General features: G+C 34.2%; 1 protein-coding gene across 1 annotated transcript in view; it reads right to left on the bottom strand.

The window, feature by feature from the left end:
- Positions 1-2,383, bottom strand: part of LOC129222824 (major facilitator superfamily domain-containing protein 4A-like) — a 64,886-nt gene extending 62,503 nt beyond the window's left edge. The window contains exon 1 of the mRNA XM_054857375.1: positions 1,071-2,383. Coding sequence (XP_054713350.1) covers positions 1,071-1,396 — 326 coding nt within the window. The 5' untranslated portion in view covers positions 1,397-2,383. The remainder of the gene's footprint in view (positions 1-1,070) is intronic.
- Between the last annotated feature and the right edge of the window lie 10,938 nt (positions 2,384-13,321).

Consider the following 13,321-nt stretch of genomic DNA (forward strand, 5'->3'; position numbering starts at 1 on the left):
TATTCAACATGAAATACTTAAGATGCACAAAATGAATGACCAATGGGAATATAAGATATAAAATAAAACAACACGGTACGCACTGCATGCAGTAAAATTAAAATGATGCACAAAATAGTACTGTACAGTAGATACAGTAGCAATATTTACGAGTTAAAAAATAAGGATACTAGTGATGATTTATGCTCCAAGATCAGATCGTTATTCTTATCTAATACATTTTTAAATACGCTTTATCTTTTATTTAAAACGTTTCAATTTGTGGCTACATCTCCTCTACCTGATCTTTTTATTAATCCACAATGCAAGAGCGCGCGAAACTGTATTGAATATTATGTCGCAATCTTATTGATCCTCATTTAAAAAATAAGAAGAGTGTCAAAAAAAAATTCCTTTTTTACTAACAAGAACGACTTGAAATATTTCAACTGTCTTTCACGAAGAAGATGTGGAGAAAATACTCTATTTTGAGTTCTGTAAAAGAGTAAGTAAAAATTTCTTTCTTTTTCCTTCTTTCTTTCTTTTTTTTTTTTTTGTCTTATTTTCCCCCCTCATATTACGTTGTATGTCTTTTATTACTCCACTCTCCCTACCCTACCCAAGATTCTATTTTTCACTAGAGGGCCATTCTATATGTGACGGAACGGGACACTTGGAGTAGTTTTGCCAGTAGGTTTTGTTCCAACGAGCTAGAAGTTTTATTTTTGGTAACAAGAGTAAAGATTTGTCATAAGAATTAAGTGGAACATTGAAAGTTATTGTTTTAAAGAAAGTAATTGAAGGATATACAGTAAAATTCCCGTTCCATAACAGGAATTTTATCGTATATTCTTAAATTGTTTTATTTAAGATGTTTAACTTTTAATGTTCTACTTATTCTTATGATTAATTATTACTGTTGCAACCAAAAATAAGATTTCTAGCATGTTTTATTCATATTTAGGGAACAAAATAACGCCTCCAATACACTACACAGACAAAACTACTCCAAATGTCTCGTTCACATGGAATGGCCCTAAAATACTTTCAAGTAGATTGAAAAAAAATCCACAATTTGATACTCCACTCACCTTTTCAACATGAATCCTGCGCATGCTGAACCAATTAAGATGAATAAAGATTGGCTGAAGAAAACCCATGACATGGTGTTAAACACAGTTCTGGTTTTGCATCCCAAATCCAGCAATGTTGGACCAAGGAATGCCACACATGTTCCGAATGCCCAAAACACGAAGCATAAGGTAATAGTGACATGCTTGTGTTCCCAAAACAGTTCCCAGTACCGTTCTTTCTTGCTCTGCAGTGTAAAAGTACCACTTTTTAAGGTACTGCTGAGGTCAACATTCGACCCAGATTTGCCGATACTGTTCGTTTCTTCACTGTCCATTTGTTGCATTTTGATTTTCAGTATTGTCAATCCACTAATTTAAGTATTCACTGTGAATCGCTGCGGTCTCAGTTTCAAAGTTTAGATTATTTTAAACATAATATATCACTTTGGGAATTAATTATAGCAATTTTATTTGGCGGGAAAACGTTAAAAATATTCTGTATTCACACGGCACATTTCTAGCAACATCAATTTAAAATTTGATATATCCTATACAACTTGCAACATCTGAATCGATATTCTAAGAAAAAACACTTTCAACAACGATATAGAATCTTGATTGTATCTATTATCTAAAAACGATTTCTCGTATTCCTTCAGCAAAAGGACTTAAAAATCAAAGTACAAAAGCGTCGCATATTCTACCTGAAGAATAAAATTCACATATGTGAAAATACAAGTTATAAAGTATTCAAATTTTATGTAATGATTGTATTATTGAAAGAGAAATATTGTACGTAGAATGGAATTTTCTCTACTGTCTTGGCATTTACTTAAGCTCGTAAAAGAGGCAAAACCGAAATTCGAAGCTCAAAGGTCATGGTGTGTTTATATTGCGTAATTCCAACCATACGGTGAAGATCAAGGGCTTTAAAATTAAGTTGAATATTAGTGCCCTATCAATCTTCTAAAATGAATAAACAAATTTTGTCTTACTAATGAAAACTGCACTTGTAAATCATTCTCAAAAATTAGAACAAGTCCTAATCGAATAAATGATGTTCCGCAAATAGAAAACTACTTCGCCATCAGATACTAGTACGTACGGGGCCATCTCTAGAACAAATGGAACTCACAGATGAGAGCAGATTTTTTCATGGGTAGAATTAAAGGATGGAAAACACTTAAACTTAACGAAACAACGAAGAAATTGAGCGGAGAACACGGGAGAAGATAGGAGTTCTTTAGATAAACAGGCTGTGGAGCTGTAGAATCTTGGAATACGGAACTAGCGCGAATTCGGTCTGTTTGTTGCAAATTCCCAATGCGTCAAGCGCTACGAAAGTAGCCAACCGTTCGATAAAAGGGGGCGGGTCACGTGATTCGATCGCGCTGAGCGACGCGACGTTTCGCACAACTCGGAACATCTCTCGGATTTGTATTTTTTCTTCGAAGGCACCTGGTATCATTCAGATAGGAGCACAGATCGCAAAGAAAAAACCGATATCGCATTAAAACGAAATGTGTTATGACTGGGGAAAAATTGAATGAGAAGAAATGAAACATGACTACCAAAACCATAAATTAAAAAAAAAAAATGATAAATTTGCTATGTATACAAAATCTCTTCAATCAAAAAGAAGTGGTCTATTTAAGTAAAATCATTAACAAATAAAAAAGAGAAAATGAAAAATTAATTTTAAGAAAACCATGTCCAGATTCATGGGGTTCTTTAAACATTTTTCTCCGATATAAAGGGAGCTCAATAATTTTAAAAAATGAATAAAACCTAACGTACCATTTTCTTAAACTCACTTCGAAATTTTTGTGGGGGCAATGTGAGGCAAAGCGAAATAGTTGGGCAGAGTGAAATGGTGAAATAGTTACTCTGCTTTTAGCACCACTTGTCTGGCAATATTTTATGAGCAACACATGTAGTTTATTCTAGTCAGAAAAAAAATCGAAGGATTTGACAACACAAGCAATTTTTAAAAACTGATACTCATATTATATGATTTTATCATAAGTTTAAAAAAAAATATTTTTGTTATTATAAAGTGATTTTTTTTACTAACATTTTAAATATTAGTTGAGACCTACTAATATTCGATGCAGCATTTATTTATTTAACATTAAGTTTACTTTTATTTTAAATGTTTTGTCCCATTCGCAACTCCAGAGCTCGAATGCGCTTTGCGGTGAATTACAAAACTGAAGAAAAAGGTAAAACTAACGCTCACACCTCAATTTCAATAACTTAAATGTTGAGAAGGTGAAAGTCATTTCTTTTTCCTCCTCCCTTCCTTCAACTGCAGTCTCATTCTGAATTTTTTCGTACATTTCTAACAGTGAAATAATGGATTTCTAATTATTCTTTGTCGATTAGCAACCGCATAGTGGGAAAAATTGCATTATTCTGCGACATTGAAACATTTCATAATTAATTTGATCCCGTTGCTGACCTATTCTGAAATTTTTACCATTTGTAGACCACATTAGAAAGCAAAAAATATACTTTTTGTTCAGGCTTTTAAAAAATCTACTTTGTAAAATATTTATGGTTAAATAATGATTTTTATGACCTTGAAATATTAATGTCACATAACCAAGTGACACATTATGTGAAAACGAAAACCTATTAAAAGAGAACTTCGGAATGACACCTATTACGACACTCTAGCTCTACTAAAAGCTGAGTAAAAGAAATTTTTGTAAGCACCGAAATGTCACTTTTTGCCGTTTTTTGAATACTTGGGGGGGGGGGGGGGCTTACACAAAAAACGGACGGTCAAAAAATTCTAAAAAAAAAAAACTTTTTTTGTTTTCAATCATCACGTGGGTACCTGTAAATTTTGTAGATATCGATGATGGTCGGGTTCAGAGACTCGTTGATTAAGCATGGAATGGCCTATAAAGCTAATTTTTAACCCCCGACTCACAAAAGAAGGGGGTTTATAAGATTGAAGTGTCTCTTTCTCTCTCTCTCTCTCTCTCTCTCTCTCTCTCTCTGTGTGTGTGTGTGTGTGTGTGTGTGTGTGTGTGTGTGTGTGTGTGTGTGTGTGTATGTGTGTGTGTATCTGTCTGTGGCACTGGCACTCTTACGCCTAAGGCCTAAGAGGGTGGACCGATTTTGAAAAAAAAAAAATTTGTTCGAAAGGAGAGTTTTATCGAGAGTGTTCTTAGCTAAGCTGCGCCTTCGGATGACATATAATTAACAAAGATATTAATTAAAAACCTCTAAAAGGTTTTCGCAATTTTTAAAATGAAAACACAATTTAAAAATTTTAAACTTTCGTGCAAAAACAAAGAGTATTCTTTTCTGCGTCTGATAGAATGTGTTTGGAAATTCTATGTTGCAAAGAATTCGAATTATAACACTTTTTTAAAGCAGATTTTAAATACGGCTAAGCCTTTATTCAAGCGATTGGTAACCGAATTCATTGTTGGCCGACAAGGAAATTAAAAGCAATGATTTAAAATTTTTATCTGCTGCCAGTTTCTATTTGTTAACAAATAAAATACTTGCAATTGATTTTTAATAGTATAAGGGCTAAACTCCACATTGCCGTAAAACAGAAACGTAACGCAGAAACGTCAAATGGCTCGTTTTTCATTTCTGTTTAGTTTTAGGAGAGCGTGGACTCCACTTGAGAAGAATGTTTTAAGCCGAAAAGAACAGCGCCCTCTGAACAGAAAAATCAGCACAATATCATTGGATCTTTGATATTTAGTTAACTTCCCCGCTGTGCAAAGTATTCCGGGATTTATTATTACTGGGGTGTGGATTTATTTAATAAAACTTAATGGACGTGCGTTGACAAAAAATCTACGTTTTAAAAAATCATAATGCCTCATCCACTCAAAAAAATTCCATTGATGTATACTAATTCTAAAAAAAAAAAAAAAAGATGCTAAAAGTTATTAAGAGTTTAGTTAAAATCTAAAATGTGAGTCAAAATTATAAATTACACGAACTATTACATAACATTAAAAATTCATCAAATTGTAAAATAATCCACCCATTCCATTATTGATCTCTAACTTCGCCAAGCGATCATGTTACAATAATCCAGCCAGAAATGTGCATTAAAAGTTTCATGAAACATTCCATCAAAACTACATCAAACAACTTTACATATTTTAAATCTCACCATGCGATGCATAACCCAACCGAAATGCGTCATAAATAATTATTAAAGGCTACATTAAAAAAGTAAAACAATTCGCGAACTAAATTAAACATCAATTTCCAATCTCGCCAAGTGATCAATAACTTAGCCAAAACATTTCATAAATAAAAAGTTCCATTTAAATGCACAGCTATCATCCGCTTACTAAATTAATTGTTATTTTTTCGAATCTTGCCACCAAACCAAATTTCCGTAGCCCTGCCGAACGTTTAATGAAATTATTAAAATCTAGTAACGATATGAATTGCTTATTTTGAGTTTTTCACGGATTACTGTTTATTCAACTACTTTTAATGGATTTTTAGTCATTAATTAATCGCTATTGTCTGTCTTCTCTAATGAACATTTACCAAATGCACCATCATTCATGCAACATAACAATGGCGGACGCCACCGCTAAATATATTTACATATGACGGTGAACTTTGATTGGTTGTTGGATAACGTAAAAATCTATCAGAAACATAATAAATTCAATATTTTTCAGCTCTTGATTACGTCGCGTTTACGCTGAACGAAAATAGAAAGACCCGGATGTAGGTAAGATTTTTTACGTATCTGCCTTCGGTTTCTCTCGATTTTCTGCCTATGTAGACTAGGGCGCCAACATGCAAAATTTTAAGGGGGGTGGGGCTCAAAGATTTTCCCAATGGTTTAGCAGAATATTTTATCCATGGAAACCGATTTCAGTACAGATTAGAGATATTAAAATTTTATATTTTTAATAACTTATTCATTAATGTCTGGAAAAGAAATTTTTATACATTTTTTGCAAAGAAAAAAGCACTAAAAGCAAGGAAGTTCTCATTTCTAAGGGGGACTTGAGCCCCCCCCCCTTACCGCCTAACCCCCTATATAATCCCTTGTATGTAGAGAATGCCTCTTCAAGAATTTTTAAAAGATTTTCAATTTTCCCTCTTTATTCTACTTTTGCGAGTCAGTCGGGGGGGGGGGGGGGATTTAAATTTTTAATATTAGTTGGTTAGATTATTGTTTTAAATGTTTTGTCCAAATAGACAAGTGCGCTCGAGGCAAAGTGAAATAGCACACATTGTTTATTTATTCAATCATTTATTAAGTCACTTTCGCATTCATTTATTAAATAATTCATTTACATTCCCTCTCTTAATAACTCCCTTATTTTTATTAAAAAAATTCACTTATTTTCTAGTGTTTTCCCTATTTTATTCACTCACTTGTTTTTTCTCACATATTGATCAGTTATTTAATCTATTGATTCGTTTACTGTTTCATTGTCAATTCATTCATTCTTTCATTTACTGATTTATTTGATCAAAAATAGTTAGTAATCAAATCAAAGATATTTCAGTAGATTTTTTTTTTTTTTTTAATTTTTCACTTTGCTTCATTAAAATAATAATAATAATAATTTTCACTTATTTTTAAAGGTACAAATTTTGTGCCAAAAATAAAAGATAATGTTTCAATGCAAGCTTTATCATAAAATCATTGTTCTTTTTTAAAATACTGTAATTTTCAAAACACATTTCCAATTTGTTCGTTTTGAAAAAGGTAAGTTTTCTTAACTATCACTTTGCCCCACATTCCCCTACTTTGCATAAGCTGTGGCGTAACGAGAAATTTTTCATGGAGGAACATGTTGAAACATGTATGCATACAGGAGTTGGACAAAATAATATAAACATTTTCAAAAACTCACTTTTTTTTTTTTTTTTTAATTTCTCGAGAAATATCAGACTAGATATTGTGTAACTTTTGTCTTTTGGGGGACATACTTCAGTTCACCATTTCCAGCAAAAAGGTGATCACTTTCGCATTTAGGAAACTAACAACAAATTGATAATACAATTTTTTTATTCATTTATTTATTTATTCGTTTATTTATTCATTCATTTACACTGCTCGACATTGAAAATGCAACACCAAAGAAGGAGTGTTCAGAAATTTATGCAAATTTTAGAGTAGACGTACATCACTGAGTTATGTAAATGATGTGAAATGCGCAGCTCTCCGACGCACGTGAAGTAAGATATAAGGGAAGGAACTTACAGAATGGGCAATATTCGTGTCGTTATTTCTCACTGGAGAATTATAGAAGAAATTTTGTTTTTGTCCTAAAGGATACGTGTAACACGAGAGAATGCCAGGCCGACGTCAACGAAGGCACTTCCAGCAGATAGACGATTTTACGAGGGGTATGGTGTCGGACTGAGAAGGGGAGGTTGGTCCGTGCGTGAAATCGCAGCTGATACCCACATAGAGGCGAGCACGGTGCATCGGCTGTGCCGAAGATGGTTGGAACAACGAAATGTGGCAAGATTGAGGGGTGCAGGGGCAGCCAGAGTGACGTCAGAACGCATGGATCGAAGCATCCACCGACAAGCTGTAGCAGACCCACAAATCACTTGTTCCTCGATTCTGCAGCAGGTGCAAGATGCCCTGAATGTTCCCGTGTCAACCAGAACCATTTTCCGTCGTTTGGTTGCACGTCATCTCCAATCACAGCATCCGCAAAGAAGACTGCCATTGACCCCACAACACAGACAGCAACGTATAGTATGGTGCCGGACTAGAGCGACGTGGATGACAGAATGGCGAATTGTCGTGTTCTCAGATGAATCCCGCTTCTGTTTATCCAGTGATAGTCGCCGCATATCGACGTAGAGACAGATCTAATCCGGCAGTAACTGTGGAACGCCCCACCGCACGACAACGTGGCATAATGGTTTAGGGCGCAATTGCGTACAATTTCATATCACCTCTAGTTCGTATTCAGGGCACTATGACGGCCCAACGATACTTGGATAATGTGCTGTGGCCGGTGGCAATCCCTTACCTTCAAGGGCTACCTAATGCAATTTTTCAGCAGGATAACGACCGACCACACAGTGCTAGTACTGATAACATGCTCTCCAAGGCACACAGATGCTTCCCTCGCCACCATACTCTCCTGACCTGTCATCAATCGAACATGTGTGGGATGTGATTGGACGCCGTTTGCAGACTCTGCCCCTGCCTCGTTCAGAAGACGAACTTTGGCAAATGGTTGAAAAGGAATGGAGAGCCATCCCTCTGGATACCATCCGCACCCTTATGGAATCAATGCCTAGACGTGTTTCTGTCTTTTTCCCAAATTTCATCACTTTCTGACTACTCCTTCTTGTTGTTGCATTTTCAATGTCGAGCAAAGTATTTATTTATTTATTTACTTTTATTATTATTATTTATTTATTTTATTTTTTAATTTTTTTGTGTGTGCTGTAAAACGCTGGGAATCTGTAGTAACTTTTACAAATCAGTTTTATATGCCATGTATAAATATTTTGTAAAGTAGAGATTCTCAACCTTTTCCAACCCATGCACTTCCTTTTTTGGATCATCAACTATGCGTACATCTATAAGAACACTTAAGTTTTTTTTAATGTGTTATGTTAGTTGAAGTTTAATTACATATAGGTAATTTAAATTTAAAACAAGAAAATTTATTCTAATGGACGTTGTTTGCAAACACTTTTTTTGCTTTCAATTTATTGCAAAGCTTTCATGATTCATACATACTATTTTAAAAGATCTGAGGAAATGATTAATGGGAACTTAGAGCTTGCTCTTCTTTTTTTTCATCAAAAATGATCAAAATAGAACGAATTTACACATACTTCAAACGTATGGTGGATGGAAAAGTATGACGGATTTACACATACTTGAAAATGCCTAAATTAGAGGAGGGCAATGTCGTTCTTTTCAATGATCCGTTCATCAGAGAATCGTTCATTCTTTTGATCCGTTCATTTAACTCGTTCATTTTAACGACTTCGTTCATTTTAAAAAAGTTACAGGTGATCTCTCTGAACGACAAGCTCACGTACATTCTGAATATTTCATTTGATCAGTTGAAAAACAAAATAACTAAAATTATCTAAAAGTAAGAAAATGTACCTATAAAAAATGAATCAAAAAATCTTTATTCTGGTTCATATGTGTAAAGCAATTATATTTTATCTTGTAAGTTAGTTATCAGTTGCTGTATGTTAAGGTATGTTTTTCCATTTCGAAAATCTCAGGTTCCATTTCAGCATGTCAAAAAATTAAGTTATTAAATTTTTCCAGCTACACCACTGTATTAATATATTGGGGAATGTGAGGCAAAGTGATATAACGAAATATTTACTCTGCTTATAGTTCTGACAATATGGTAATATTTTGACAGGGTAGTAGCACATATATTCTATTCCAATCAGAGGAAAAATACCGCCGAACATTAATGCATGTGACAATATAGGCGGTTTTCAAATGTAATATTTGTTGTAAGTCAAAAAATATTTCGTTAATTTAAAATAATAAAGTTATTATGTTTGACATTTTAAAAGGAGACCTTCTTATATTCGATGCTGTGTTAATTTAATTATTCGTTTATTGTTTCATTATCGCTTCATTTTTTATTCAAATTTTTATTTGCTGATTTATTTGATCAAAAATAGTTAATATAATCGAAAAAAAAATATTTTTTAAGAAAAATATTTAATTTTTCATTTTGCCCCGTGAAAAAATAGTGAAAATTTCCACTATTTTTTGCAGGCGAAGATTTACCACCGAAAATAAAAAGTAATGTTTCAATGCAAATTTTATTATAAAATAAAATGTTTCTTCTTTATGTACTGTGATTTTTAAAACAAATTTCTGATTTGTTCAGTTTGAAAAAGCTCAGTCATCTTTACTATTTCACTTTGTCCACATTCCCCTACATAGTATAGTATTACCAATAGACCATTTACAACGAATAAAGTAACAACAAATGTATCGGTACCTCAGCTGGAGTACCGAATAATTCCACAGGACCGATGATAACAGAAAAAACTGCTACACTTTTTTAAATGGGGGGAAAAAATAGACAGTAATAACCCTTATTAAAAGTCTCTGGATATTGAATGTAAAATAAACGACTTGGAAATCGGAAAGCAAGTTAAAAATAAAGCCAAATCAGTATCAATGGTAGTTAATAGGGATGATATAGAAGACAAAAGGATCGCTAGAAAAGTGATAAAAGGTATTTGGAGAATTAATTTTGGCGACAGAAAGCGTGAGAAGCAGGTGCGTGGGACAGGCAGTGGAATTTCCAAACATTTTGTTAGTTGCCCGAACAAGTTACACAAAACATTACTAATGGATACATTGGAAAATTGCAAACGAACTGTAACGATTAAAGAAAAATAATGAATAAAGCAGAAAGTAAAAAGGTTCGAATGAATAGATTGTACTGCACTGAAAAAAGGAAATTTTCAGATTGATTAAGACTTAAAAATTTGAAGATGAATGTAATTTTTTTAAAAAAGTGCAATTTTATCACAAGTGCTTCAATACAATGTTCCAAACTGCTCACCCGTTCAAAAGAACGATCGTTCATTTTTTAAGTGAGCGAACGGATCCGTTCATTTCAAGGATTCGTTCTTTTCGACCAGTTCGTTCATGAACACACATCCCTAGTCTAAATCCGTCAAAGTTTGAACATTTCCACAATTACAATGCCTTCTTCAATGGTTTAGACGTGGAAGAAAATGAAAACAACTATTATTTTTCACCTTGATCTTAATTCTAGAGCTGTTTTCGGATCAGTACCAGAGCAGAAATAGCAGCCCAATAAAAGTGAGCTTTGGCACTTGGCAGTAATGTGTACTAATGTTGCTGTAGTTGCGAAAATTTGATTCTATAGCAATAATTAAAACGGTAGAGAACACTCCAGTGTTTCTTCCAGGCATCTCTCCGCGTGAGGGGGGGTAGTGCCCCCTCGGAGGTGGCTAACTGCCCTTCCCCGCCCCCCGAAGAAAAATTTGGATTACATTTCTTTTACTATGCAAACAATTTTTTAAACGAACTGATGTGTGCATCACATGACTGCCTTTTACTCCAATTTAATGTCATTTCCCCATTACTGGCAATTTTAATGTGATTCAATAGTTTACTCTCTAAATATCACCAACAGTGACCAAATTTAAATCAGATTTTAAAAAAAATCACCAACTTTGTAGCCAAGTTGGCGATAAGGTGAAAAAAACACTGCCGATATATCGCCAAGTGTCCGCCAAATTATAACACTACTCGAGTTTACATCGAAATTAACAATGATTTCCCCCCAAAAAGGGACAAAAGAACCCTTTAGAAACACCCGAATGCAACCAAAAGGGGAGGTACACAACTAGACCTCACTAGGAGTCAACGTACTAGATTTCAACTTTCTAGGACATACCGTTCTTGAGTTATGCGAGTTACATACACACATACACACATACGCACATACATACGTACATACAGACGTCACGAGAAAACTCTTTGTAATTAACTAGGGAATCGTGAAAATGGATATTTCGCTTGTCTATACGCTCTTAGGCCCTTATTGACGTGTGGTCGAGTCAAAAAAAAAAATAAATAAATAAATAAATAAAAACTCAACATTCATTCGGGGGTGAGTAAAATGGAAATTAAGGTTGATTTTTGAGTGAAATTTTTTTTCGCGAATACAATGCTTCCTTTTTACTTCCTTTTACAACGAGCTGATGTGTGCATCACATGACTTCCTTTTACTTCCATTTTAATGTCATTTCCCCATTATTGGCAATTTTAATGTGATTGAATTATTTACTCTCTAAATATCACCAACAGTGGCCAAACTGAAACCAAATTAAAAATAATAATAATAAAAAAAATCTCCAAAATTTGTCACCAAGTTGGCGACAAAACTTGGCGACCAAAAGACTGGTGATATATCACCAAGTATCCGACAAATTTTAAGACAACTTGAGTTTACATCGAAATTAACAATGATTTCCCCCCAAAAATGGGCAAAAGACCCCCTTAGGAACATCCGAATGCAACCAAAATTGAAGGTGCACAACTAGACTTCACTAGGAGTCCACGCACCAAATTTCAACTTTCTAGAACATCCCGTTTTTGAGTTATGCGAGATACATACACACATACACACATACATACGTACATACGGACGTCACGAGAAAATTCGTTGTAATTAACTCGGGGGTCGTCAAAATGGATATTTCTTGTGTCTGTACGTTCCTAGGCATATATCCACGTGTGGTCGGGTCGAAAAAAAAAACTAAACATTCATTCGGGGGTCAGAAAAAATGGAAATTAAGGCCGATTTTTGAGTGAAAATTTTTTCGCGAATACAATACTTCCTTTTTTTGTAAAAGGAAGTATTGTATTCGTGAAAAAATTTTCACTCAAAAATCGGCCTTAATTTCCATTTTGCTCACCCCCGAATGAATGTTGAGTTTATTTTTCAACCCGACCACACGTGGATATATGCCTAGGAACGTACAGACACCCGAAATATCCATTTTTGACGATCCCCGAGTTAATTACAACGAGTTTTCTCGTGACGTCTGTATGTACGTATGTATGTGTGTATGTATGTCGCATAACTCAAGAACGGAATGTCCTAGAAAGTTGAAATTTGGTGCTTAGACTCCTAGTGGGGTCTAGTCTTTTTGGTCGCATTCGGATTCCCCAAAGGGGGTCTTTTGCTCCATTTTGGGGGGGGGGGGGAATCATTGTTAATTTCGATGTAAACTCAAGTGTTGTTATAATTTGGCGGACACTTGGCGATATATCGCCAGTCTTTTGGTCGCCAAGTTTTTGTCGCCAACTTGACGACAAATTTGGCGATTTTTTTTAAAAATCTGTTTCAATTTGGCCATTGTTGGTGATATTTAGAGAGTAAACTTTTGTTTCACATTAAAATTGCCAGAAATGGGGAAATTACATTAAATTGGAGTAAAAGGAAGTCATGTGATGCACGCATCAGCTCGTTTGTAAAAAGAAGTAAAAAAGGAAATTATAGAAAATTTGGAATGGGGTTGTTTCCTTCAGTCAAAAGTAGTACTTTTTGCCACTGAAATTGATTAGAATAAGCAAAAACGAGTTGATGTGTGCATCACATGACTTCCTTTTACTCCAATTTAATGTCATTTTCTCATTATTGGCAGTTTTAATGTGATTCAATAGTTTTATTCTATAAATACCAACTACAGTGGCCAAATTGAAAGCAGATTTAAAAAAAAAATCGCCAAATTTGTTGCCAAATTGA

This window comes from Uloborus diversus, chromosome 5 (genome assembly GCF_026930045.1).
Source record: "Uloborus diversus isolate 005 chromosome 5, Udiv.v.3.1, whole genome shotgun sequence".
Classification (NCBI taxonomy): domain Eukaryota; kingdom Metazoa; phylum Arthropoda; class Arachnida; order Araneae; family Uloboridae; genus Uloborus; species Uloborus diversus.